Source organism: Mobula hypostoma, chromosome 17 (assembly GCF_963921235.1).
Source record: "Mobula hypostoma chromosome 17, sMobHyp1.1, whole genome shotgun sequence".
Classification (NCBI taxonomy): Eukaryota; Metazoa; Chordata; class Chondrichthyes; order Myliobatiformes; family Myliobatidae; genus Mobula; species Mobula hypostoma.
Window position 1 is genome coordinate 11,197,458 of NC_086113.1, and position 26,543 is coordinate 11,224,000.

General features: G+C 39.5%; 1 protein-coding gene across 1 annotated transcript in view; it reads left to right on the plus strand.

The window, feature by feature from the left end:
* Positions 1-26,543, plus strand: part of skap2 (src kinase associated phosphoprotein 2) — a 280,543-nt gene that overhangs the window by 175,879 nt on the left and 78,121 nt on the right. Inside the window, exon 10 of the mRNA XM_063069551.1 lies at positions 20,892-20,978. Within this exon, the coding sequence (XP_062925621.1) occupies positions 20,892-20,978 (87 nt within the window). The remainder of the gene's footprint in view (positions 1-20,891; positions 20,979-26,543) is intronic.

Below are 26,543 nucleotides of genomic sequence, written 5' to 3' on the forward strand. Positions count from 1 at the left end.
GTTTGGCATCTTTTGCACATTGATTGTTTGTCAGTCTTTGTGTGTAGTTTCCATTGATTCAATTGTATTTCTTTGTTCTATTGTGAACGCTGTGAACGTGAACGTATATGGTGACAATAATAAATTTACTTAGAACTTTGAACATCAACTTTCACTTTCTAACTCCATGAATGCTGCTTGACCTGTCTAGTTCTTCCACCATACAGTTTTTGTTCAAGAATGCAGCACCTGCAATCTCGTCTTTCTCCAATATTCCTGGAGTACTATTACCACTGAGATGACAGCAGTCCGAAAGGGTGTGGCAGTAGGATTGCCAGAATGAACTGTTACTCTTTCTAATCCTGGAAAAATATTCGGGCAGAGAGAATTCTTAAATGTTTACAATTTTAGAGAAGCCTCCTTCAGTAACCATACAGGACAACACATTAGGGAAATGGAACTGATGTCATTTATGCTTAATATTTTGACCTATGTTATCATCACTGTTCTGCAACTGTTATAAGAGTCATTTGCCACACTAACTAGTCTCTTTCCTGGATAATTCACATTTGAAAAGTATCCTGAAAGTGGATTCAGATAGGCAACCAAGTCAGAAATTCACTTTCCAAATATGTAATTTTCCAATGAGAAATACACAGTTAGTATTGAACGTCACCCATGTATGTTCAGGTTTGTAAACAAAGGTTGTGGAAGTAAAGAATTGTATTTCATGTCCATACTCTCAGGTTAGAATTCACATGAGACCACAAATAAATAAATCAAACCTGCTTGAAAATCTGCTATGTATTTCCCTGAAAAGTTATTCTGCAGTGTATCCCTGCCATAAACGAAAGTATGGATGAAGGTATTAATATAAATGACTTCCTTTGGAAATAAAAAAAATTCTGGGCTTCAACAGCATGTTTAGCATGTCCCACACCACCGGTTACTACCCTATAACTCTCAGGCTCCTGAACCAGCATTGATAACATCACTCACCTCAGAACTAAACTGATTCCACAACCTATGGACTCACTTTCAAGGACTCCAACAATTCATGTTCTCAGTATTATTTATTACTCATTTATTTGTTACTATTATTATCTGTTCTTTTTGTAGTTGCAGTTTTTTGTCTTTTATACATTGATTGTTTGTCCATCTTTTTTGTGTATAGTTTTTCATAGTTTCTTCTATGTTTCTTTGTATCTACTGTGAATGCCTGCAAGAAAATGAATTTCAGGGTAGTATATGGTGACAGACATGTACTTTGATAATAAATTTAATATGAACTTTCAACTTTTTTTTTGAAAGAAAAGCCAAAATAGTTAGGATTCCAGCCTTGAACTAGACTTGATCTGAAAGTTTCACCAGTCTTTAAGTCATTAAATGCTAACATGCCTGATGTGCACTTGCACTTTTTTGTTTTACTCCAGTCAATTATAAGAACCTCATACATTAGCTGTTTGTTTTGTATAATCATAACTATCTTTCATATGCTCTCTTTTCTTTGTTATATTCAAACATGGCAATTCATTAATTCATTCACTGAATGCTAAAGAAGAGAAGTCAAACTACATACTTTTAGATTTTTTTCCTTTACTCCTCATTTTGAGCACTTCTTGAAGTGTTGAACTATGGATTAAATTGATATTATTTTGGAAGCTGGGTTTATGTAAAAGGCCAAGTCATTGAGTACATTTAAAGCAGAGGTTGATAGGTTCTTGATTAATAAGGTCATCAACAGCTGTAGAGGGAAGGCAGGAGTGTGGGTCATGATCAGCTAAAGAAGTCATGATCAAATGGTGGGACAGACTCAAGGGGCCAAATGGCCTAATTCTGCTCCTTTATTTTATGGTCTTTATAATTTGCTACCTAGATTTTGATGCAAAAAATTAAATTGAATTCATGGATACACTAATATTGAGTCTTACCCTGATGCCTCGACTTTTATTTCTTTTGACCTTGGGCTGCATTCTTATCAGGATCAGAAAGAACAGACAACTGCACAGCTTCCTATTTCAGTGTTAAGTATGCTCTTGAAATCTAGAAATATTTCTCAATTGAAAAATTTAAAAAATGACTCGGAAAGAAAGCAACCATGCCTTAAATTGATGTGCTGATGATTTTCCCCCCAATAATTGCAATAGTTATTAATTAGAAAACAAAGCTAAAACAACAGATGCTGGGAATCTGAAATAAAAGGGAAACCTCAGCTGGTGAGGCAACATTTGTAGGAGGAGGAACAGACATTTCAGATTGAAGCACTTCCTGTTTATTGCTTCATGACCTCTAATTATTTCTATTTTTCAGTTAAATCTAATGATTATTTTCTGATATGGTTCTCCTCTACCTTTCCATCTTATAGAGTATTCTGATCTTGTATTCATTGACTTAATGTAATAATAGGCATCCGTTAGTCTCATGAGACCATGGATTTGCGCCTTGGAAGGTTTCCAGGGCGCAGGCCTGGGCAAGGTTGTATGGAAGACCAGCAGTTCCCATGCTGCAAGTCTCCCCTCTCCATGTCACCGGTGTTGTCCACAGGAAGGGCATTAGGACCCATACAGCTTGGCACCGGTGTTGTCGCAGAAGCAATGTGTGGTTAAGTGCCAAGGGCACAACACACTGCCTCAACCAAGGCTCGAACCAGTGACCTTCAGATCACTAGATGAACGCATTAACCACTTGGCCACGTGCCAACTGACTTAATGTAAGCAGTTCTTAATGGCTCTTTCTCTTGTCACAGCACCTAGGGAGTACTTTCATTCGTTGTAAACACAAAAGAGCTTCATTACTTGGCTGCTAACTACCGAAATGCAGTTAAGGATTGGCTGCAATGCTGATTTTGCCAGTGAATTTATCCCATGAACTTGTTCAGGAAGAAGAAAGACCCTTAAGAAAATCCGGTTGACTGAAAGTCGATTCCTGTGTTTTTAACAACACACAGAAAAGTTGCTGGTGAACGCAGCAGGCCAGGCAGCATCTCTAGGAAGAGATACAGTCGACGTTTTGGGCCGAGACCCTTTGTCAACTCCTGTGTTTTTAGTGCAGCTATAGGCCTCTGTTGGTCAGGGTTAACCATAGTTGTTGCATCCTAGCTGTCTAGGTACGTAAGCAAGGGCAGGATAATCTGGGGAGCAAACTGTTGCCCATGTAGCAATCTCCCCCTCTCCACGCATGTGATAAATACAAGGGAACAGCAGAAACGGTTACAGTTTGGCACAAGTGGCATTGCAGGAGTTGCCAGTCAGCGTTAAACTCAACGTAGGGCTTCCTAGGAACTCCAGCTCCATGAGTGGGTAGGCAGTGGAGGTTTGAGATCCGAGTTCTTCTAAATGAGCTGCTAACCACAGCTGACGAGCTCCATCTGCCCAAAGTGACTTTAAGGTGCCAGTAACCCACCTTTGCCAATTTTCCTTCCACACGTGATGCTCAGGAGCTGGATGTGGTTGTCAGAGGCTATTTGAGGTGCACGCCATTGGGAGCATTTAACAGGTAGTGGGAGCTTGTCCCCATTACCACCTCCTGGCTATAACAACTTTAAGTACCACTTGAGTACTACTACAATGTACTCAAAAGTGTACAAAGACTAATTATTAGATTAGATTATGAGGACAGGCAGTCCTGTTTTATTGTCATTTAGTAATACATGCATTAAGAAATGATACAATATTCCTCCGGTGTGATATCACAAAAACACAGGACAGACCAAGGCTGAAAAACCAACAAAACCACATTATTATAACATAGTTACAACAGTGCAATAATACCATAACTTGATGAAGAACAGTCCATAGCACAGTAAAAAAGTTCAAAGTTTCTCGAAAGTCCCACATCTCACGCAGATGGGGGAAGGAAGAAAACTCTCCCTTCCATGCCCGACCACAGTCCTACTCTGAGTCGTCCGAAAACTTCGAACTCTGATCAGTCCTCCGACACTGAGTACCGAGCACCATCTCTATCCGAACTAAATTATTCTTATTTAGTAAGATTTCCACATACATTAATGTTGTTTAGAGTCAGGAAATTAATGTTAGTTTTTCACCAAATTGCTTTGCTCCTTTGTTTTCTTTCTTTTTCAGTATTTTTATTAATTTCTTACATAAAAGAATACAAAGTACAGTATGATATATAATATATATCGATTACAATATATTGAAATCACAGAAGTGTAATTACCCCATATCCATATAAAATAAATTAAATTTAAACATAATATTGAAAAGAGATAATTTTATTATACAAAAAATCTAAACCCACTACCTGAAAAAAAACCAGCTGTTTGGTTAAAAAAAAGGAAAAATTCCTTAACATATAGTAAAACATATTATTAGCCAACATCTGTGCTAAGTAGCAAATCAAAGATTTTGAAAATAATTCAAAAAAGGTCCCCACAATGTTAAAAAATCTTGTCTAGGTTCAGAAATTGAATAGCAAATCTTCTCTAAATTTAAGCAAGACGTAACATCATGTAACCAATGAGTATGAGTAGGTGGACTGGCATCCTTCCACTTAAGTAACAGTGCCCTCCAATGCCCTCGGAGATAGTCTCTCTTCATTTGAACAACTGTCAGTTAAGTATAGCCTATCGAGAACTCACTTTAATTTGTAAATATCGAAAAGAGACTTATTGCGTTCTCAAGTACATACATTTCCTAATAGTCCAGATAAAAATGTACTTGATATAATTTTAATATGAAACCCTTCCATAATGCATCTGTATCTAATATTTATGGTATGTTGTTGGGAATGAGAAATATTCCTTCAGATAAAATTAAAAATCTTTGGGAACAAGATTTACAGATTTCAATTTCTGAGGACACTTGGAATGAAATTTTTAAATTGGTTAATACTTCATCGTTATATGCCCGTCATTCCCTTTTACAATTTGAGGTGGTTCATAGAGCCCATATGTCTAAAGATAACCTGTCTCGTTTTTATTCGGATATATCTCCCTATTGTGATAGATGTAATAATGGAGAAACTTCACTAATCTATATGTTTTGGACTTGTCCGAGTCTTGAAAAATATTGGAAGGAAGTATTTCAAACTTTTTCGGTGCTTTTTAAAGTAAATTTTAAATCTAATCCTTTGACTGCCTTATTTAGTATTGTTGGAGGAAATTATATTATTTTGGAGACACATGATCTGCATGTTTTGGCCTTTATTTCTCTTATAGCTCCTTTGTTTTCTAATATCTGTCTCCATTTCAGGCATCTTCCAATGTTAAACAGGTTGATAGATGTATACAAAAATGTGATGTATAAAAAATCTATACAGAAATTAATTCTTGTAGGACTTCATTGAGTATAGAAAAGACTAGATAGAGTGGACATGTAAAGGGTGTTTCCTGTGGTGGGGGAATCTAAGACCAGAGGGCATAGCCTCAGAATTCAAGTATGTCCTTTTAGAACAGAGATGAGGAATTTCTTTAGCCAACAGGTCTGTGAATCTGTGAAATTCATTGCCATGGATGGTTGTGGAGGTCAATAGTCTATTTAAAGCAGAGTTTGATAGGTTCATGATTAGTAAGGCTGTCTAAAGATTATAGGGAGAAGGCAGGAGAATGGGGTTGAGAGGAATAATGAAGCTGACACAATCAGCCGAATGCCTCATTCTCCTGCAAGGTCTTATGGTCTAAGTTCTTGGAAAACTACATCAATAGTTTTCTGAAAGGATCAACTAAATTCAAAACACAAGTTAGCTATGTCAAAAGTGAATAATGTAGCTGGTGAATTTACTTTTACAATTTGTAATCCCATTATATACAAATGTCAGAATTTTAGGTGTTGTTTATAGCTAAGCTTCCATACATGTATATTTGTATCACTGCAATATTCTTATAAACAGGATGTTCTTTTAAGTATTGTATTTGGAAACAGATCATTTCCAAATTAGCCATATCCAGAACTCCACTCCATTTAGCAGACCTTGACATGCCCTTCCTCTTCCCAGTGGCCCAGTGCTGCCTGGAGATGACTTCATTAGCTCAATCCATTCTTTAGCTTTGTTTCCTCTGCAACTGACCAAACTTCCTGACCATGATCTTCTGACACCAAACAGGCTGATGAGTTGGAAGCTTTCATGCTAGCATTGATCTCTTTTCCAATATGACCAAAAATATCTTAACAGGTCAGTAAGTTAATTCACTGGCTTTCTGATTGCTTAACTGTGATTAGGAATGAGGACTTTGGCTTTAGAATGAGTTATGAGTTTGAGTGTTCCATGCAACAGCTGGGTATTCCTATGTGGCCAGTAGGGCCCAGTCGCAGTGGACATGAGTGAAATTTAATAGGGCCATCGAGCCACCACTGAAGGCACATAGATCCTTAACAAGGTAGGAAAAGGGGCTAGATGAATAGTCACTTACTTTATTTACCTCTCTTTTGCATTATTTGTTGTGATTTATAGTAGTAGTAATGCAATCGCTCAAATTGAGTATGATGTTCTCCTAAGGTGTTGTCTACTGGTGGGCCCCCAGGTGGTCCAGGATCTACATTACTCCAGGATGTTAGGGGGGATTCTGTTACTGGAGAACGCCTGTGCGTGACTTTGTTTAACACAAGCAGCCACTACACAGTCCTTGACACCAGGTCAGCGTCCAGTGCATGGAATGCAAGACGACTGGGGTCCCTTACTGCTGCAGCCTTCTTCCACCTTCATTGCCATTGTGATGTGTCATCATCTACCCCAGCTCCGCCACTGAGGTCCTGGTTGGATCTCTCTTTGTCTGGAACCTCCCCCTTGACCCTTATTGCCATGGGTGACCCTACCAGGAGCTATGACCAGAAGGCTGAACTCCAGACGGCACTGCTGTCAGGATCTCCGGAACTCAAAGCTTCTCCACCGTAACAAGGTGACAATCCTTGGAGGTGTGACGTATGCACTGCACTGTACTGCAAATGGTAAACACAAGCGGGCTTTTTCTACTGAAGGTGGGTGGAGCTACAACCAGAGGTCTTGTGTTAAGTGAGAGAAGTGTAATGTCTAAGTGTTCCATCCTTATGTGAGATAACATTTCACCTTCAAATCTCTCTGCTTTATTACCTAATCAATTTTACATTGTTTGAAACTTTGTTATACATGGATTTGCTGTCATGTTTCATATATTTGTTGAATTGAATTGACTTTATTACTTACATCCTTTATATGCATGAGGAGTAAAAATCTTTACGTTATATCTCCATCTAAATGCGCAATGTGCAATTTATAATAAATAGTATGTACACCAGGACAGTCAATATAACATAAAAATACAATTGTATCAGCATGAATTAATCAGTCTGATGGCCTGGTGGAAGAAGCTGTCCCGGAGCCTGTTGGTCCTGGCTTTTATGCTGCGGCACCATTTCCTGGATGGTAGCAGCTTAGAACAGTTTGTGGTTGGGTTACTTAGGGTCCCCAATGATCCTTTGAACCTTTTTTACCTCTCCTTGTAAACGTCCTGAATAGTGGGAAGTTTGCATTCACAGATGTGCTGGGCTGTCCGCACCACTCTCTGCAGAGTCCTGCGATTGAGGGAAGTACAGTTCCCATACCAGGTAGTGATGCAGCCAGTCAGGATGCTCTCAACTGTACCCCTGTAGAAAGTTCTTAGGATTTGGGGGCCCATGCCAAACTCCTTCAACCATCTGAGGTGAAAGAGGCACTGTTGTGCCTTTTTCACCACACAGCTGGTGTGTACAGACCACGTGAGATCCTTGGTGATGTGTATGCCGAGGAACTTAGAGCTGTTCACTCTCTCAACCCCAGGTCCATGGATGTCAATAGGGGATATAATATTCCAATGAATTTCACTGAGTATTTAGTATTTAGCACTGCCCTGAAGAAGTATACACTTAGAGGTCACTTTATTAGGTATTTCCTGTATCTAGTAAAGTGTATATTTGCGGTCTTCAGCTGCTGTTGCTCTTCCACTGTGTTATGCATCTGGAGGTGTTCTTCTGCACACCACTCTAGTAACGTGTGGTTATTGAGTTACTGTCGCCTTCCTGTCAGCTTGAACCAGCCTGCCCATTCGCCTCTGACCTCTCTCATTAACAAGGCATCTTTGCTCACAGAACTGCTGCTCACTGGATGTGTTTTGTTTTTAGCACCAATCCCTGTAAACTCTAGAGCAGGAGTTGCCAACCTCCGAGGGGTCTACAGACCCCTTGCTTAATGATGTTGGTCCATGGCATAAAAATGATTGGGAACTCCTGCATGAAGATCCCAGGAGATCAGCAGTTTCTGAGATACTCAAACCACCCTATCTGACACCAGCAATCTTTCCACGGTCAAAGTCACTTAGATGATATTTCTTCCCCATTCTGATGTTTGGTCTGAACAACAACTGAACCTCTTGACTACGTCTGCATGCTTCCATCCATTGTGTTACCACCACATGATAGGCTGATTAAATATTTGCATTATCGAGCAGGTATTCGGGTGTACCTAATAAAGTGGCTACTGAGTGTAGATGTGAGTTGTCTATCAGGTCCAGCTGTCAGATTGTGGGATAAGACTAGCTTCAGTTCCGCAGCCTGGTTGGTGGATGATGTTTGTTAGGGCCCCTAGGCTGTAGATAAGTAACAGCCAAACTTTTTACAAGTGTAGAGGAGTTTGAAATTAAGGGGCATAGTTTTAAGGTAAGAGAAGAGAAGGTTTAAAGGAGACCTGAGAAGCAACTTTTTCTCCGAGGTAGTGAGGAGATGGATGGAGGTACCAGAGGAAATGTAAGAAGTGGTACAATTACAACATTTAAAGACATCCAGTTATGTGGATAGAAAAGGTTTAAAGCAGGCGTTCCCAACCTTTCTTATGCCATAAACCAATACCATTAAGCAAGTGGTCCGTGGACCCCTGGTTTAAAGGGGTATGGACCAAATGCAGGCAAGTGGGACTAGCTGAGGCAGACCGACTGGTCAGCATGGACAAGTTGGGCCTAAGGGCCACTATCAGTGCTATATAACTTTATGACTCTAAAGAGCCTACATAAGAACGTGATGTGCTATAAATCACGCAGAAATAAAATATGGCAGAAATCCAACTCCATTTTAAATTAGTTTCTCCCTTGAGCATATTTCATTATTCGGGAAGAGATATTCAGAAATTAAATTCAGAAAATCTTGTGCTGTTAATTGTGACCTTCACGTTGACAACTGTCCTCTTTTAGGCCATGTAAGTCTTGCATTGCTGCCGTGACTACATGGGTAGAAGTGTGTTAGTGGCTTTCTAATGTTCTTTACACCATTTGGCACAATTATTTGATGATTCTCTGAAGTCATCATGTTACATAGACTCACAGAGTACTGGAAGGGAGAAACAGGCCCTTAGGTCCATCTAGTCCATGCCAAACTATTACTCTGCATAGTCCCATTAACCTGTTCCTGCACCATAGCCCTCCATGTCCCTCCCATCCATGTCCCTATCCAAATTTCTCTTAAATTATTATTTAATTACTACTATTTAACGACTATTATTTAAATGGGGAAAGAATTCAAGGTTCTGAGATGCAACGGGACTTGGGAGTACAGGATACCCTTAAGGTTAACCTCCAGGTTGAGTCGGTGGTGAAGAAGGCGAATGCAATGTTGGCATTCATTTCTAGAGGAATAGAGTATAGGAGCAGGGATGTGATGTTGAGGCTCTATAAGGCGCCGGTGAGAGCTCACTTGGAGTACTGTGGGCAGTTTTGGTCTCCTTATTTAAGAAAGGATGTGCTGACGTTGGAGAGGGTACAGAGAAGATTCACTAGAATGATTCCGGGAATGAGAGGGTTAACATATGAGAAACGTTTGTCCACTCTTGGACTGTATTCCTTGGAGTTTAGAAGAATGAGGGGAGACCTCATAGAAACATTTCGAATGTTGAAAGGCATGGACAGTGTGGGTGTGGCAAAGTTGTTTCCCATGATGGGGGAGTCTAGTACAAGAGGGCATGACTTAAGGATTGAAGGGCACCCATTCAGAACAGAAATGGGAAGAAATTTTTTTAGTCAGAGGGTGGTGAATCTATGGAATTTGTTGCCACGGGCAGCAGTGGAGGCCAAGTCATTGGGTGTATTTAAGGCAGAAATTGATAGGTATCTGAGTAGCCAGGGCATCAAAGGTTATGGTGAGAAGGCGGGGGAGTGGGACTAAATGGGAGAATGGATCAGATCATGATAAAATGGCGGAGCAGACTCAATGGGCCGAATGGCCGACTTCTGCTCCTTTGTCTTATGGTCTTAAATGTAGTGATCAAACTCACATCCACCACTTGTCCTGGCAGCTCATTCCAGACTACCACCCTCTGAGAGAAGAAATTCTCTGTTGCTGTTCTCCATAACCATTTCACCTTTCACCCTTAACCCATGACCTCTAGTTCTAGTTTCATCCAACCTCAGTGGAAAAAGCCTGCTTGCAGTTACCCTATCTCTACCCCTCGTAATTTTGTATCATCAACATCATTATGTGCCATGTCATATGACATGGGTGATCATGGTCTTTCCGTGACCATAATTGTTCTTGGCAAATTTTTCTACAGAAGTGGTTTGCTATTGCCTTCTTCTGGACAGTGTCTTTACAAGAGAGGTGATCCCAGCCATTATCAGTACTCTTCAGCCTGGCGTCAGTGGTCGCATAACCAGGACTTGTGCCATGCAACAGGTGTTCATACGCCCATCCACCACTTGCTCACGTGACCCTGATCGGGGTTGCGGGGGGGGCTAAGCAGGTCCTACACCTTGCCCAAGGATGATGTAGAGGCTAGCGAACAGAAGAAGTGCCTTACACCTCCTTTGGTAGAGACATATCTTTTGTACACCTCTATCAAATCTCCCCTTATTCTCCTATGCTCCAGGGAATAAAGTCCTCACCTGTTCAACCTTTCCCTATAACTCAAATCCCAGCAATTTCCTTGTAAAATTTCTCATACTGTTTCAATTTTATGGTATCTTTCCTGTAGGTAGGTGACCAGAAATGGGCACAAGACTCCAAATTAATCCTCACCAATGTCCTATGCAACTTTCAGATATTGCCTCTTTTCTCTCATGTATCAGCAACTTTCAAAGGAGAATCCAAACACACATTTTAGTTTACTCAAGGAATCGTGCTTTTATCCTCTTGCATTTCAGAGTTAAAGAACCACTTCCCGATTGGTAGGGCTCTATCAAATCCTTCTCCCAATCCCATTAATTATTTGGGAGTCAGGATTGTGGGAAAGTAGCACGCAGTCGTTTCCCATGTGGTTTATGGGATGCAGTCTATTCACATTACCATTTTTCGAGCAGGAAATTCATTGGGTGTGTGAAACACAATTTTGCATGCTCCTTGGCTGCTTCAAAGGGATGTCTGAAATAAATATCCATTAGTAATGCCTACAGAGTTGCAGAATGTTGCTGCTGTCATTGGTACATTACCCACTGGAATGAGCATCAAATGCCAACAGTTTATTAGACAGCCAGGCTCTGGTACAAGTCGTCTTGCTATTTAGGAATGGCATTACTCTTGCTAATCTTGAAATTGTATTTGTTTTTAGCATGGAATTTCACATTTTATGCAAAGGGATTCAGGCAATTCACCCCAACTAACCCAAATGGTCATTTACGACCCACATACATTTTCCATACTTTTTCATCAAGGGGGTGGCATGGTAGCATAGCGGTTGGCACAATGCTGTTGCAGTGCCAGTGATCTGGGTTCAATTCCCGCCGCTGGCTGTGAAGAGTTGGTACGTTCTCCCTGTGACTGTGGGCTTCCTCTGGGTGCTCTGGGTTCCTCCCGCATTGCAAATATGTATGGGTTAGTAGATTAATTGTTGTTCTTGTTGTTGAGTGCTGTTGTCGTTATCGAATCGTGGTCACACTATGGATGGTATAGTTGTCCACAGGGTTTTCGTGGCAAGATATGGAAGCAGGTTGCTGGGCCTCTCTTCCACTCAGATACCGTTGCTGCCCAGGTTGGGACCTGGCCGTATTTGAGCTCAGGACCAGCTGCCTCAAAGTCCAGTGCTTGATGCCACTGTACCTCCAGCCAGCCTGTTAATTACATGGGTGCAATTGGGCTGCACAGGCTCTTCGGATTGGAAGGGCCTTACTGTGCTGTATCACTAAATAAAATAAAAATGAAACCAATTGTATAATCTTCTATTCCCTATTAAATGCTCAGATGCCTTCTGCATAAATCCATATATAAATGCATTCAATTACTCTGTCACATCATTTTCCACTGACTAAAAAATGAGTAAAGATATTTCTTTTGAATTCTTAGATACTGAAGCAGTGTAAACTGTATTGCAGTCAGACGTTAAAAATCTTCAGTCGTGGTCTGACAGGGGACACGAGAGACTGCAGATGCTGGAAGATGGAGCAACAAAGCAATCTGCTTGAGGGAACCAGTGGTTGAAGCAGTACCTGTGCTGATGGGGGTGTGTGGAGCAATTGTTGATGTCTTAAGTTAAAACCCTGCATCAGTTCCCCCTCCCTTCTGTTTAAATTCTGATGCTTGGCGTTCTTCCAGGAGTCAAAAATGGAGAGCAGTCTTAATTCCAAGATCTTAGTTTATTTGAAAGTACAAACATGTAAATACTAAGCAAGTAAAACAAAGAGCTGAGAAATTATGCAAATTTTGCAAAATGCTGGAGGAACTCTGTAGGCCGGGCAGCATCCATGGAAATGAATAAACAGTTGATGTTTGAGGCTGAACCCCTTCATCAGGACTGAGAAATTTGATGCTAAGAGGGGAATCAATGCCAAGAGGTATAAAACAAAGGAATAAAGATGGCGCTTCTGAAAAATCTATCACTTTTATAGAGAAGATGAAGAAATTCCTTAGATAGCAATAAATTAATTAATAGGCTACATAATTAAAACAATTACATCATGAAGGTAACACTCAGCTAATGAAAAATAAGTAAGGTGATAAACTGTTAGTTTTTGCCAGTGAGTGTGAAATATACAAGTTTGTTAAAAAGTACAAATCTTATAAAAAGTATTATTAAAGAATAACAGTGGTTTCCAACGCTTCCCATAGATGACACATGACACTCACATGACGCAAGTACTGAGCAATGACCATTTCTAACAAAGGAGAGCCCAAGCTCCTATCCATGATGACCAATGATATTACCATCACAGATTCCCCCAATACTAGTGCGATGCAGATGCATTACACACGTTTACAAGTACACTGCATGAAGTTACCAAGGGTACTGTGTTATCATCTGCCAAACCCTTGGTCTCAGAAGGACAGAGCAACTAGCACACAGGAACAGCACTACATGGAAGTTGACCACGACTCTGACTTGAATATATCTCACCATTTCACCATTGGTCTAACTGGGTGTTGGACTTCTTATAGTAAGGATGCTCAATCGCTCCTCCTTCCCCATCGTCCTCCACTCGAGTGCCCCCCAGGACTGCGTGCTGAGCCCATTGTAGTTCACCTTCTCAGACATCACTGCAATGCAGAACACCAGAGTTCAGTTCACTCATGACATGACAGTGGAAGGGCTCAGCACCAACAACAAATGAGGTGGCCTACAGAGCGGAGGTGGAAAACTCAAGGCCTGGTACCAGGTAAGTATCCTCTTCCTCAGTGTCAACAAGACCAAAGAGGTGGTTATCAACTTCAAGAGAACTTGCAACACTCACACTGCTGTTTACAGCGGTGGCATAGTAGAGGAAACTGCGAGCAGTTTCAAACTCCTGGGTGTGCACACCTTGCACAACCGCTCATGGTCCCAGAACACTTCCTACATGATCATGAAGGCTCACCAACACTTCTCCTTCCTGAGGAGGGTGAAGAGAGCTGGACTATGTACATCTATCCTTGCATCATTCTACAGATGTGCAGTAGAAGCCATCCTACCATGCTGCATTTTATTGAAACGTCATTGCTGTGAATAGGAAGGATCATTGGGTAGTCAAAACTGACCAATGTATCACTGGCACCAGCCTACCTGCCATCAATGGCATATATTCAGAAAGGAGGTGTAAACATTCCAGTAACATCATGAAGGATCCCACCAATCCTGCTCATGGATGTTTGTTTGGAGAAGCAATTATTTTGTCCTCATTTACACTTGCATGGAAACGCCATTAAACAATCTTGAATTTTCAAAAGCATTAAACAAAACTACAAAACTTGCCATATTTACATGGATTACCACAGTCCAAGTAGTTAATCAGCCCCTTGGACTTTTCGACATTCCTGTTCATGATACCTTATTGCAGCTAAAATTATGTTTTATATAATCAATTCAAATTATAGCTATTTGAAATGTGTAGATCAAAGATATCAATGAGACTGAAAGAGTACAGAAAAATTTACAAGCATGTTGCCGGACTTGAGGACCTGAGTTCTAGAGAAAGGCTGAAGAGGTTTGGACTTCATTCCCTAGAGTGCAGGAGGACCAGGGGAGATTTGATAAAGGTGTACAAAATTGTGTGGGGTTTAGATAGAGTAAATGTAAGCAGACATTTTCCTCTGGGGTTGGGTGAGATTACAACTCGTGGTCAAAGGTTAAGGGTGAAATGTTTAAGGGGAACCTCTTCATTGAGAGGGTGGCCAAGTGTAGAATGAGCTGTCAGTGGAAGTAGTTCAAAATTCCTGTGTTGAATAGCCCAAATCCTACCTCGCTGCTCCCCCCAATTTCATTCCTCCTCCTCATAAGACTGAGTTTTTCAACAAACCACTCTCTCAATCTTTGTATGTTCTGATTTTTACTGGTCAAAATCTCTCCTACCTAGCATTCATAGTTACAGACCAGTAAAACACAGCAATAGGCCCTTGGGCCCATCGAGTCCATGCCAACCTGTTTTTCTGCCCTCAGACCAAAGCTCTCCATGTCACTCTCATCCATGAACCTACCCAAAGTTCTCTTAAATGTTCCAATTGAATCCGCATTCACCACTTCCGCTGGCAGCTCGTTCCAATCTTGCACCTCCCTATGAGTGAAGTTTCTTAGTTCTGCTTAAATATTTCACTTTTCACCCTTAAACTATAACCTCTAAATCTAGTCTCACCCAGTCTCAGATAAAAGCCTGCATGTATTTACTCTATCTATACCTCTCATAATTTTGTGTACATCTATCAAATCTCCACCCATTTTCCTACACACCAGGGAATAAAATTCTAATCTATTCAACCTTTCCCTATGCCTCAGTTCTAAAGTTCGAGCAACATGGTTGTAAATTTACTCTGCACTCTTTCAAACGTATTGCTATCTTTCCAGTATGTAGGTGACCAGAACTGCACATGATACTCCAATTTTGGCCTCAGCAACATCTTATACAACTTCAACATAATATCCCAAATTAATGAAGGTCAATGTGCTAAAAGCTTGCTGTTACGGCCCTAGCTACCTGTGATGCTAATTTGAAGGAATTATGGATCTGTATTCCAGATACCTTTATTATACCATACACTTCAGTTCCCTAACATACACAGTATAAGTTCTACCCTGATTTGTTTTACTAAAGTCCAACATATCACACTTGTCTGCATTAAATTCCATCTATTAGTTTTCAGCCCATTTCTCCAGCTGCAAGCTTTTATAGCCTTTAATTGCCTGTTAGACCAAGAGTGAGAGTTTAACATCATAAATGTCAACTGTAATTTGGCATTTAAATCCTTCTATGGATTGTCTAACCAGTGGTTTCCTTGAAGTGAAAACTGTCATAAAGAGGAAGGTTCACAATGCCTGAGCTGCTCTGTGTAACAATCTGAACCACCCACAAGAATAAGAATAGTTTATCAACTTCTCATCTTCGTCTGCAGGGAAACTAGAAGTTTGTATTGGAAATCGTAAGATATATTAGGGCCAATGTTCTGTTCTGACACCAGCATTCATACGAGGAGCTACCCACATACATTCAGTGTCCACTTTATTAGGTACTCCTCTACACCTGATTGTTAATGTAAATATCTAATCAACCAATCATGTGGCAGCAACTCAATGCACAAAAGTATGCAGAGCTGGTCAAAAAGTTCAGTTACTATTCACACCAAACATCAGAATGGTGAAACAAAAAATGTGATCTAAGTGACTGTGACTGTGGACTGGTTGTTGGTGCCAGACGGGGTGGTTTAACTCTCAGAAACTGCTGATCTTCTGGGATTTGCATGCATAACAGTCTTTAGCGTTTACAGAGAATGGTTCAAAACTTATTAAAAAATCCAGTGAGTGATAATTCTATGGCTGAAAACACCTTGTTAAGGAGGGAGGTCAGAGGAGAATGGCCAGACTGGTACAAGCTGACAGGAAGGTGACAGTAACTCAAATAACCACTTTTTGCACATCGAATGTACAACACATTGAACCTTGAAGTGGGTGAGCTACAGCAGCAAATGACCATGAACATACACTCAGTGGCCACACAGGAGGTACTTAATAAAGTGGCCACTGAGTACAAGTCCTGGGTAATCTTGGCATATGCACAGCAGTCACCATTCAAATGAATGGGAGACGTCAGCTGTTGAGAGAAAAGTAGGTAGATCTTTTAATTATTCATTTGAGTTGCTTTTAATTATATACTCAAAATAGTGTGTTTTGGTTTTTTAAATGTTAAAAAATGTAAATTTCATTGTTTGCCTTTTTTTTATCAGAATAAGGTTTATTATCACTGACATAGGTTGCGAAGTCTGTACTGTTGCAACAGTGCAGTCCTTGTGAAAAATTATTATAAGTTGCAAGAAAGAAATGTTAAAATGCACTGCAAAAAGAGAGCATAATATTGACTGTTCATTGGTTCATGGTCCTTTCAGAAATCTGAAGGTAGAGGGGAAGAATCTATTCCCAAAATGTTGAATGTGTGTCTTCCTTCAGTCTCCGGTATCCCTTCCCTGATGGTAGTAATGAGAAGGGTGCTTGTCTGGACGGTCAGGATCCTTGGAAACATGTTCCAGATGTTTGTGAGTATCAAAAGTACTCAGCTGCCCCTTTATTAACAGCCTTACGCAGTCCATAAGCCTGAAGGTGCTGAGGGAGTAGGTTCACTTGCTCTCAAAGTGTATCTGCAGCCCAGCCGCCTGTGATGAGATGGCACTAATTCTGAAATCCCGAGTGCCAGATTATTATACAATACTACAAAGAGATCAAGTGATCTAGCACGGTGACGTACAGAGAGCAATTTTGGGGCAATGCAAATCTATCAAGAGTTACTCAAGCTTAGAGAGAGGCCATTCAATCCATCAAGACAATGCTGGGCCCTAGCAGGGCATTCCCATCAGTCTATTCCCTGCTTCCTTATCTCTCTGTATTTACTTATTTTCTCTCACGTACTATTTGATTCATTTCACATTTTATCCTCCCAAAGAGTTAGTTTCAGTAGCCATTTAACCTTCCTGTATATCTTTGGGACACGGGAGGAAACCAAAACACCCAGTGGAAGCAGCACACTCCCCAGGAGAACGTGTACACTCCACAGGCACTGATCCAGATCCCTGAAGCTCTGAGGAAGCAGCATTGGCTTCTGCACCATTCTGCAGCCCTGTGCTCTACTGTTTATACAGTCTATCCACGTAGATTATACAAACTACTGGAAAATACATTTATTACTGAGATTGTATTACAGTAAGGATTCACTCCAATTGCCATTTGAGAATTGAATGCTTGCTGCTTTCTTCAGTTTAATAATTTCTGTAATACCTGCAACAATTAAATGCAAATTTAAACAGCAAATTGATCAAATATTAATTATAAATATTATAACCATGGCTTTGAACGTTCTATCTATAATGAATTGTTTTTTCTAATTTCATTACTTAAATTACTTAAATAGTTCATGCGCATGTTTCAAGTGGAGGAGCAATTTTTTGGAATTGTTGATTAAAAGATCGAGCTTTACATCTGTTACTTCAAAGCAATGTTATTGGAATGGTTTTGATGGCATAAGTGTAGTGTGTAAGTACAAGCTGGTAATTTGGCAGGACAATTCAGATTTATGATTACTATGGAAACTGCGCAATGAATATTAATACAACCATTCGCAAGAGGTTTGATTTTCTTTTCCTAGACTGTAATGTTGTTTTTGTTTATTTATGATAGTTAAGAATTCTACAAATAACTTATCTATTGTCAGTGTCAGATGCCAACTTAATTAATCACAAAGACAGCAGTGTGTCAATCATCCAGTCTAACGCAGCATTGATTGTATGTCCAAGGGATCTGAGCTAATCAAAATGTTGTGTTATTTATTTATTTAATGGTACAGCGCAGAACAGGCCGAGCCGCACTGCCCCAGCAACCCCCGAGAAACCCGATTGACCCTAACCTAATCAAGGGACTATTTACAATGACCAATTAACCTACTCAGTAGGTCTTTGGTCTGTGGGAGGAAACTGGAGCACCTGGGGAAAACCCACAGGAAGGACATACAGACAGAGCCGGAATTGAACTCTAAACTCTGGGACACCCTGATCTGCAGGAATGTTGCGCTAATCGCTATGCTACTGTGGGATCCACAGTTATTTTGCTTTATAAATCATATTCTCCATCTCAACCAATAGCTGTCTTACATTCCATAGGACTAATATTAATCAGTCTAACTTGTGTTATTCTTTAAATTTCTATTTTATTTCAAACATTAAAACTCATTACTACTTATCCCCAAAACTTGTATTCTGGGAGGGACGGTGTGCTGGATTTTATTGATTCTATGTTTGCTTATGATTACCTCTGATTACAATGGAAATGTACTGTTGGCTGAGTGTTCCTAAAATAGTGCGATGATGGGGGAAAGGAAGTCGGCCAGCATTTGCACTAGTCTTTGTCACATAGTGGTTGCATGAAATTGTTAGTTTTGTTTTTCTTCTGCTGGTTCCTTGTAACTCGAAGTAAAAATAGTTACAAAAATCTCTTAGAAGAAAGTGGTGTAGTTTGAATCTCAGAACATGCAGAATGTCTGATGAAGCACTTTTGAAGCATATAGTAGGAAATAGTTCATATAGTAGGAAATAAAAAAAAACTACAGTTAGATGCAGACAGGTTTAAATGTTACGTGTGCTAAATGTACCTAATAAAGTGGCCACTGGGTGTAGGTTCGTGATCTTCGTCTGCTGTAGCCCATCCACTTCAAGGTTCGACACGTTGTGCATTCAAAGATGCTCTTCTGCTCACCACTGTTGTAGTGTGTGGTTATATGAGTTACTGTTGCCTTCCTCTAAGCTTGAGCCAGTCTGGTCATTCTCCGCTGATCTTTCTCATTGAAAAGTCATTTTCGCCAACAGAATTGCCATCCACTGAATGTTTTTTTTTGTTTTTCACGCCATTCTCTGTAAACTCTAAAGACTGTTGTGCATGAAAATCCCAGGAGATCAGTAGCTAATGAGATACTCAAACCACACTATCTGGCACCAACAAACATGCCGTGGTCAAAGTCACTTAGATCGCATTTCTTCCTCATTCTGATGTCGGTCTGAACAACAACTGAACCTCTTGACCATGTCTCCATACATTTATGCGTTGAGTTACTGCCACTTGGATTGGCTGATTAGATATTTGCATTAATGAGCAGGTGTACCTAATAAAGTGGCCACTAAGTATATAATTACTCAGTCTAGATTATACATACCAGTGTTGGGGATACTCTGATAATCCAGGATGATCGGGACTGCTAGATTTTCTGGACTATTAAATCTATTAATACTCCAGTACACACTTCATTCAGTTATGCAGTAGAAAATGAATCTCAGGGATGCATATGGTGACATATATGCACATTAATAATAATATTTATTTTGAACTGAGATTAATAATCTCAAAGGGTAGGCAAGAAGCACAGAAACCAGGGCTCCAATAATTGGGATGGGACTCTGGTAAACAACAGCTGGTGAGCCAAATACTGAACCAGCAGCATTTCCAGAATGTAATTCTGTAACCATCTGTACAATGAAGATACCAGGTCACAAAGTATTTGAAAATCACTTCTAGTTTAAACAGAATACACTATAATGAGTGCAATAATTTTGAGCGTTAGAATTTATTCTGTTATAACTTACTTACTGAATGTCATTGAGCAGTGTACTTGAGGTGGTTCATTAATCTTGCATCAGGTCTAAGATACCTTTGGTTATGTTGAGTCACTGGGCCAGACTTTCTTTGCACAGGTGGGGAGGGGGGCTGCGGGAGGACGAAGTGAGAATCTGGGAGATGATAGGTGGAAAAGGCAAAGGTTGAAGAAGGAAGAATCTGATAGGAGAGGAGAATGGAGCAAAGGGAAAGAAGGGCACTGTCTTACCAGCTGAAAGCCATGCCTGAAATCCTCTGTTCCCAAAGCTTCTAACTAAGCTTTGAAATAATGCAAACACTATCTCTGGTTAATCTGACATTTAAAAATATGTAAAGATATTCATAATGAAATAAAGGACTGAAAGAATAAAAAACCTTTAAAAATTGGTTAACTGGTTACTACCTTAACATTTCTGCAGGTCAGGTATGTGGTCCAAAAGTTAAATTCTCCAACGTAATTGCTGAGGGATATTGACAAATTTGACTTCCAGTGCTGGAGTACAAAATGCTTTATTCCCTGGGTATTGAAACACACAATGACTACTCTTGATGAGTGTACTTGGGGCTTTCACACTCAGCAGTGCCAAATTTGCTGGCATTCAAACAAGTATGCTCGTAATTCTGGTTAGAACACCCAGCACAAACTTGAAAAATTTTGGACAATCTTTTATTTTGCTGAGTATGTTTTCATTTTAACTTGAGAGTTTTGCATTGAATTCCAGATAAGATTAAGATATGATTCAGGTTAAAATAGATTCCATTTTTGGTAATTTCTTAACTGGTTATTTTTGCTTCTAACACATTTTAATCATGCCAGGCTGTTAACTTCAAACAGTTAACTTTAGTTGTTTATGGGAAGTTATCGAATACAGTATCAAAATATAATATTCTGCTGTAACCTATTATAACACATCAACAATAATAATGACTTTTTCTTACAGAAGAAGAGGACAGTCATCCTCCACCTCCACCAATATTAAAGGAAACTGAAAAGAAAAAGAGCCCACAAATTAGCGTGAATAAAACAGGTATGATTAATGAAAGTCATTTTTAAATTTTTCACACAAAGATAAGCGGAATTCCAGTTTTACTTGTTAGAAGCATCCCTGGAAGTTGTCTCTTTATTTGAAGAATTTGAGAAACCTCATGTCCCACACCGCCAGGTTCAAGAACAGATTATTACCCATCAACCATTAGGCTCCTGAACCCGCGCGGATAACTTCACTCACTTCATCACTGAAATGATTCCACAACCTATAGCCTCACTTCTAAGGACTCTGCAACTCAAGTTCTTTCTTTTTTGTATTTGCACAATGTGTTGCCTTTTGCACATTGGTTGGTTGTCTGTCTTTGTGTGCAGTTTTTAATTGATTTTATTGTCTTTCTTTGTACTCACTGTGAATGCCCATAAGAGAATGAATCTCACGGGTAGTATATGGTGACCTATATATATTTTGATAATGAATTAATTTTGAACTTTGAAAATGCTGCTCTGTTTCATGTGCAAAATAATAGGCCATCCTTATTATAATGAAATAAGACAAATTGTTTGCTCAAAACCCACACATTCACAAGAAAACAGATTCAGGAGCAGGCCTCCTGGCTCGTCATGCCTACTTCATCATTCAGTACAATCATCACTGTTCTACCTTTGTTCTCAACTCTTGTAGTCTTCAATCCCCACATTTTACAAAGCATTATCTGCCTTTAAATATTGCACTTCTAATGATCCGGCTTCAACCATTCCCTGGAGTAGACAATTCCAGAAATTTACCCTCCCCCCCCCCGAAGAGGAAATTTCTATGTACCTTAGTTTTAAATAGCCATCCCTTGACTTAAACCTCTTCTTTTTGATTGAGACTATCTTCCTAATGAAACAATTCTGTCATTTACCCATAATATGTGTTTCATTAACATCACTCCTTATTTTTGTAAATTCCAAAGAATAAAACCTGCTTAGCTTCTGAGGTAGGACAATCCTCTCTTCCTGGGAATTCCCTTTAGAATGCCCCTTCTAAGGAAGAGGACCACAAGTGTGTACCTCTGAGCAAGTCATTTTTTGTCTTTGGTGTTATTAGATCAATTGACTTGAGAATGAGTTTATTTTTTACCTTCCATTCATTTTTCCTGCGTGTACATATTTGGGAAAAATAGCCAGCTAGGACACTTGTACATAGCACTGACAAGAAGAATTTAGCAAACCTGCTTCCTTCTCATTCCCTTATCTTCCATTAATATTGTACAGTATCATCTGTTCATAGGTAAATCAGTAGCCTACTGGTTAGTGCGACTGGGCATTGGAGTTTGGAGTTCAGTAGTAACTCTGTATGTAAGGAGTTTATACGTCTTCTCTTTGGATGTGTAGGCTTCCTCCAGGTGCTCCAGTCAAAGTTCAAAGTAAATTTATCATCAAGGTATCTACATGTCTCCATGTACTATCCTGAGATTCATTTTCTTGCGGGAAAACTCAATAAATCCATAATAGAATAACAATCCTAATAGAATCACTGAAAGACTGCGCCAACTTGGGCGTTCAAGCAGTGTGCCAAAGACATCAAACTATGCAAATACAAAAATAAATCGATAATAATAATAATAAACAAATAAGCAATAAATATCGAGAACATGAGATGAAGAGTCCTTGAAAGTGAGTCCATTGTTTGTGGGAATTTGTGCGTTTCTTCCCACATTCCAAAGATATACTGTTTATACAATAAGACATAGGAACAGATTTAGGCCATTGGGCCCATCGAGTCTGGCCCTCCGTTTCATCATGGCTGATCCATTTCCCTCTCAACCCCATTCTCCTATGTTGATTCGTCATTGTCAATAGTTCTCTGATTAGGCTAAGGTTAAGTCAGTGGGTTGCTGAAGAGTGCAGCTCATTGAGCTGGAGGGGTCTGTTTCATGCTGTATCTCTAAGTAAAAATAAAATTAATCCAATTGTAGGCTCACTTGCACTTTTGAGTCACTCTTTAATTTGCAGATATAGGATTTAATTTCTCCTCCCTGATTCTGAAGCAGAAATGAGCTAACTTTTTCACCAATAAAGTACTTCTCAATGTTAGTTCACAAATGTTTCTATTTCTTTCAAAAAAGTTTTGACAATTATTTATAATTTTAAACAGTTCAAGCTTCATATTGCACATGTTGGTTGCTCAGATTTCTTCTCGTTTAGGGTGATGATTCCGATTGGGAGAACAGTTTATTCCATTAGGAAGGGAAGGATTGCTGTGATGGCCTAGAATGACACAGATGTTGCTCAATAAATTGAAAGTAGTATGAAGACAAGCTCGCAGGAAAAGAGCTGAACTAACACTTTCCTGCTGAAAAACTGATAATTCCCATCTTGTATCTTGCTTGTATCCTTTAAACATCTCAAATTGAATAAATGATATAAATCTGCCCAAAGGTTACCTCCTGACCCTGGTAGAACAGTTCATGGACAGTGTGAAGCAAGATAAATTTGATAGTATTTTTCAACTTTTTCCACTTGTTATGCAAACAATCCCTTTAAATTGTTTTGATGTAAAAATTGAACTTTGAAACAATCCCTTCAAGATATTTTAATGTATAAATTGAACTTTGAATCTTTTTCCTCCATATTCTATTAACTGAGTTTATGGAGATTTCAGATCTATCAGATGCAGTTCTACGGATGCCCATTTTTAGAAATACACCTTTTCTGATAACTAGTACTTTCTGGAGCCCTCTTGCACACATGCACAAATCTCCCTCTCACTTCCGCCAGCAGGATGTACTCTTTAGGGTCTCCATATACATTCAATATATGAGATGTATCTAAAAAAAGTGATTACCCCTCTCTCAGTCATTGTTTTCTACAGCAGCCCCAATGGAAAGATAAGCAACTGGTCTGCTTTTCCTTCAACTCCATGCACGTGTGCAGCAGCAAAGCTCATAAGTATTGATTAGTGTATGTGGGGGCCACTTGAGAAGGATTTATAAAATAAGCCAATTTAGTTCTGCCTGAATTAGATTGTAATGACTCAATTACCTTTTATTTCTGTACAAAAGAGATTTAGGTGAATAAATTAACAGATCATCATTGAGGAAGTGTCACTACTAAAGGACAGTTTATAGATGTAATACACAATTGCTGTCACACCTTTAAGATTGTAATATAGACATCTGTGTATACTTTGTGGTTTAGTGGAACAGACTTCTGTCAATCAGAGACTGACGTGGGACTTAGAGATACCCAGGAGACGTACAATGCAGATGTCTCTGAAAAGGTCAACTTGACACAGGCTGTGATGATCGACCCACTGCTCTGTCTGCTTTGATAAAAATCAGATAAACTTAAGACTGCTAATTGATCTGCAGCCTGTTTAAATGTTGGCCATGCATACCCTCCTTGCATATGATTACTGTAGAGAGCAAATGAAGCTAAAAATGTGAAATGCCGATGACAAGGAAAATAAAAATCACAGGAGTTCTCAGGATGGGAAAAGGTTAAGGAATATATTCTTATCTGCCTCAATTTTATATAAATGCCTATGAACTAATTATCAGTGCAATAGGAGAACAGCTACATCTGTTCAGTTGGATTTTGAAAGTGTGACCTTGTACAGTTGTGTCTAATTTTCATTAGATCTGAAAAAACGATGCTTCGCTAACTCAAGGACATTGGATTCAGAGAGACAAGCCTGAGTAACACAAAGTGGGCCAGATCTGCTTCTTATCAGGAACTTACACCTCACCACAACCAAATGTCAGCTAAAGCAGGCTTTATTATTGTATCTCTAATGCGTCCTGTGAGGAAATGCAGTCTGGGTCACCTTCCTCCTCATGTACACCAAATACATCATTCTCTTAGCGCTGTCAAACAAAGGCTGGGTGGACAGGCACTTTGTGCTCAGGAAGTTGCTTTTCAGATCCTTTCCAATTAAAGCATATGGAGAGGAAACAGAACGCAGTTTGAGGGGAAAAAACCCACAAAGGAAGTTAGAAGCAGGTTGCTGTTAGATTTTGGCTTACACATAAGCTTTACATAACGGAAGTGGTCATTGGGTCATCTAATGACAGTACTTGAAAATTAACCAGAAAACATGGCGAGTGATTACTCATCCTAATTTGCTTGTCAGATCCTTCATTTAAAGAAATCTGCCTAATTGTCTCATGCTAGTTCTCGTAGTTTTTTTCCCTCGGATAGTAAGTGTGTTGCAGCACTCTAACTTGATGACTTGTATTTATAGCATTCTAACTGGCTGCATCACCATCTAGTAACGGGGGCGGGGGACTACTGCACAGGATCGAAATAAGCTGCAGAGAGTTGTAAACTTAGTCAGCTCCATCATAGGCGGTAGCCAGGACATCTTCAAGGAGTGATGCCTCAAAAAGGCAGCATCCATCATTAAGGACCCCCATCACCCAGGTCATGCCTTGTTCTCATGGCTACCATCAGGAAGAAGGTACAGAAGCCTGAAGGCACACACTCAATGTTTACGAACATCTGCCCTCTGCCATCCCATTTCTGAATGGACATTGAACCCGTAAACACTACCTCACTACTTTTTATTTCTATTTTTGCACTACTTATTTCATTTAACTATTTTATGTATATGTGTATGTGTGTGTGTGTGTGTGTGTATATATATACATTTATTTACTGTAATTCAGTTCTTTCTCTATTATTATGTATTGTGTTGTACCGCTGCCACAAAGACAACAAATATCACGACATACGCCACTGATATTAAACCTGATTCTGATTTTGTAGTACCATGAAAGTAATAATACTTCACAAACATTACCAAACAAAATTTGACACTGAATTACAAAAACAGTTATCAATACAGATAAACGGAGTTTTGTCTCAGAGATATTTCTGAAGGAGCAACGTAAATGGGAAACAGGGGTCAAAAGGCAGACAGTTTTAGGGAGAGGATGTAAGCAGTTGTTATCGTGTTGCTGTTGAATAACGACCTCTGCCGTCACCCAGGCAGCTAACTTTGTAACACTAGAAGTTTGGTTGCCATGTGGAGCAGAAAGCAGGCAAGGGTATTTCTTTCTTGCTGAGTATCTCCTAATATGAACTTCTGACCTTGCTGAAGAACGTCAGATATTTTCAGTCTCACTCGTATTTACATTAAAATACTTGGAGCATGAGTTGAAGATCATAAGATGCAAACACCATGATAATTAGCAAAATATTTTTTTCAGTCGGATTACATTTTTTCTAATTTGGGTAGAAAAAACAAACATCATTATCGTCCAGCTATTGGGTAAACTTTATGTTCAAAATAAGGGAATTGGGAGGGATTATAAATAAAGATGGAGAAAAATGCATAGTTTAATTAAACATTACTTCGTATATTAAATATTTTAATGTATTTTATGATTTCTACTGTTTCTCAGTTAGTCTACAATTAACCTGATTATCTCAGACATCCACTGCCATTTTCTCTCTACCCTTTTGGAAAAGTGTACCTCATCTTCAGTTGCCAGAAAGATGGTGGGGAGAGGGGATGTGGCAGCTTCTTATCTTGGCTTCTTCCCCCTTTTTGTCCAGTCTTAAAGAAGGGTCTCAGCCTAACACATTGACTGTTCATTCCTCTCCATATATACAGTCT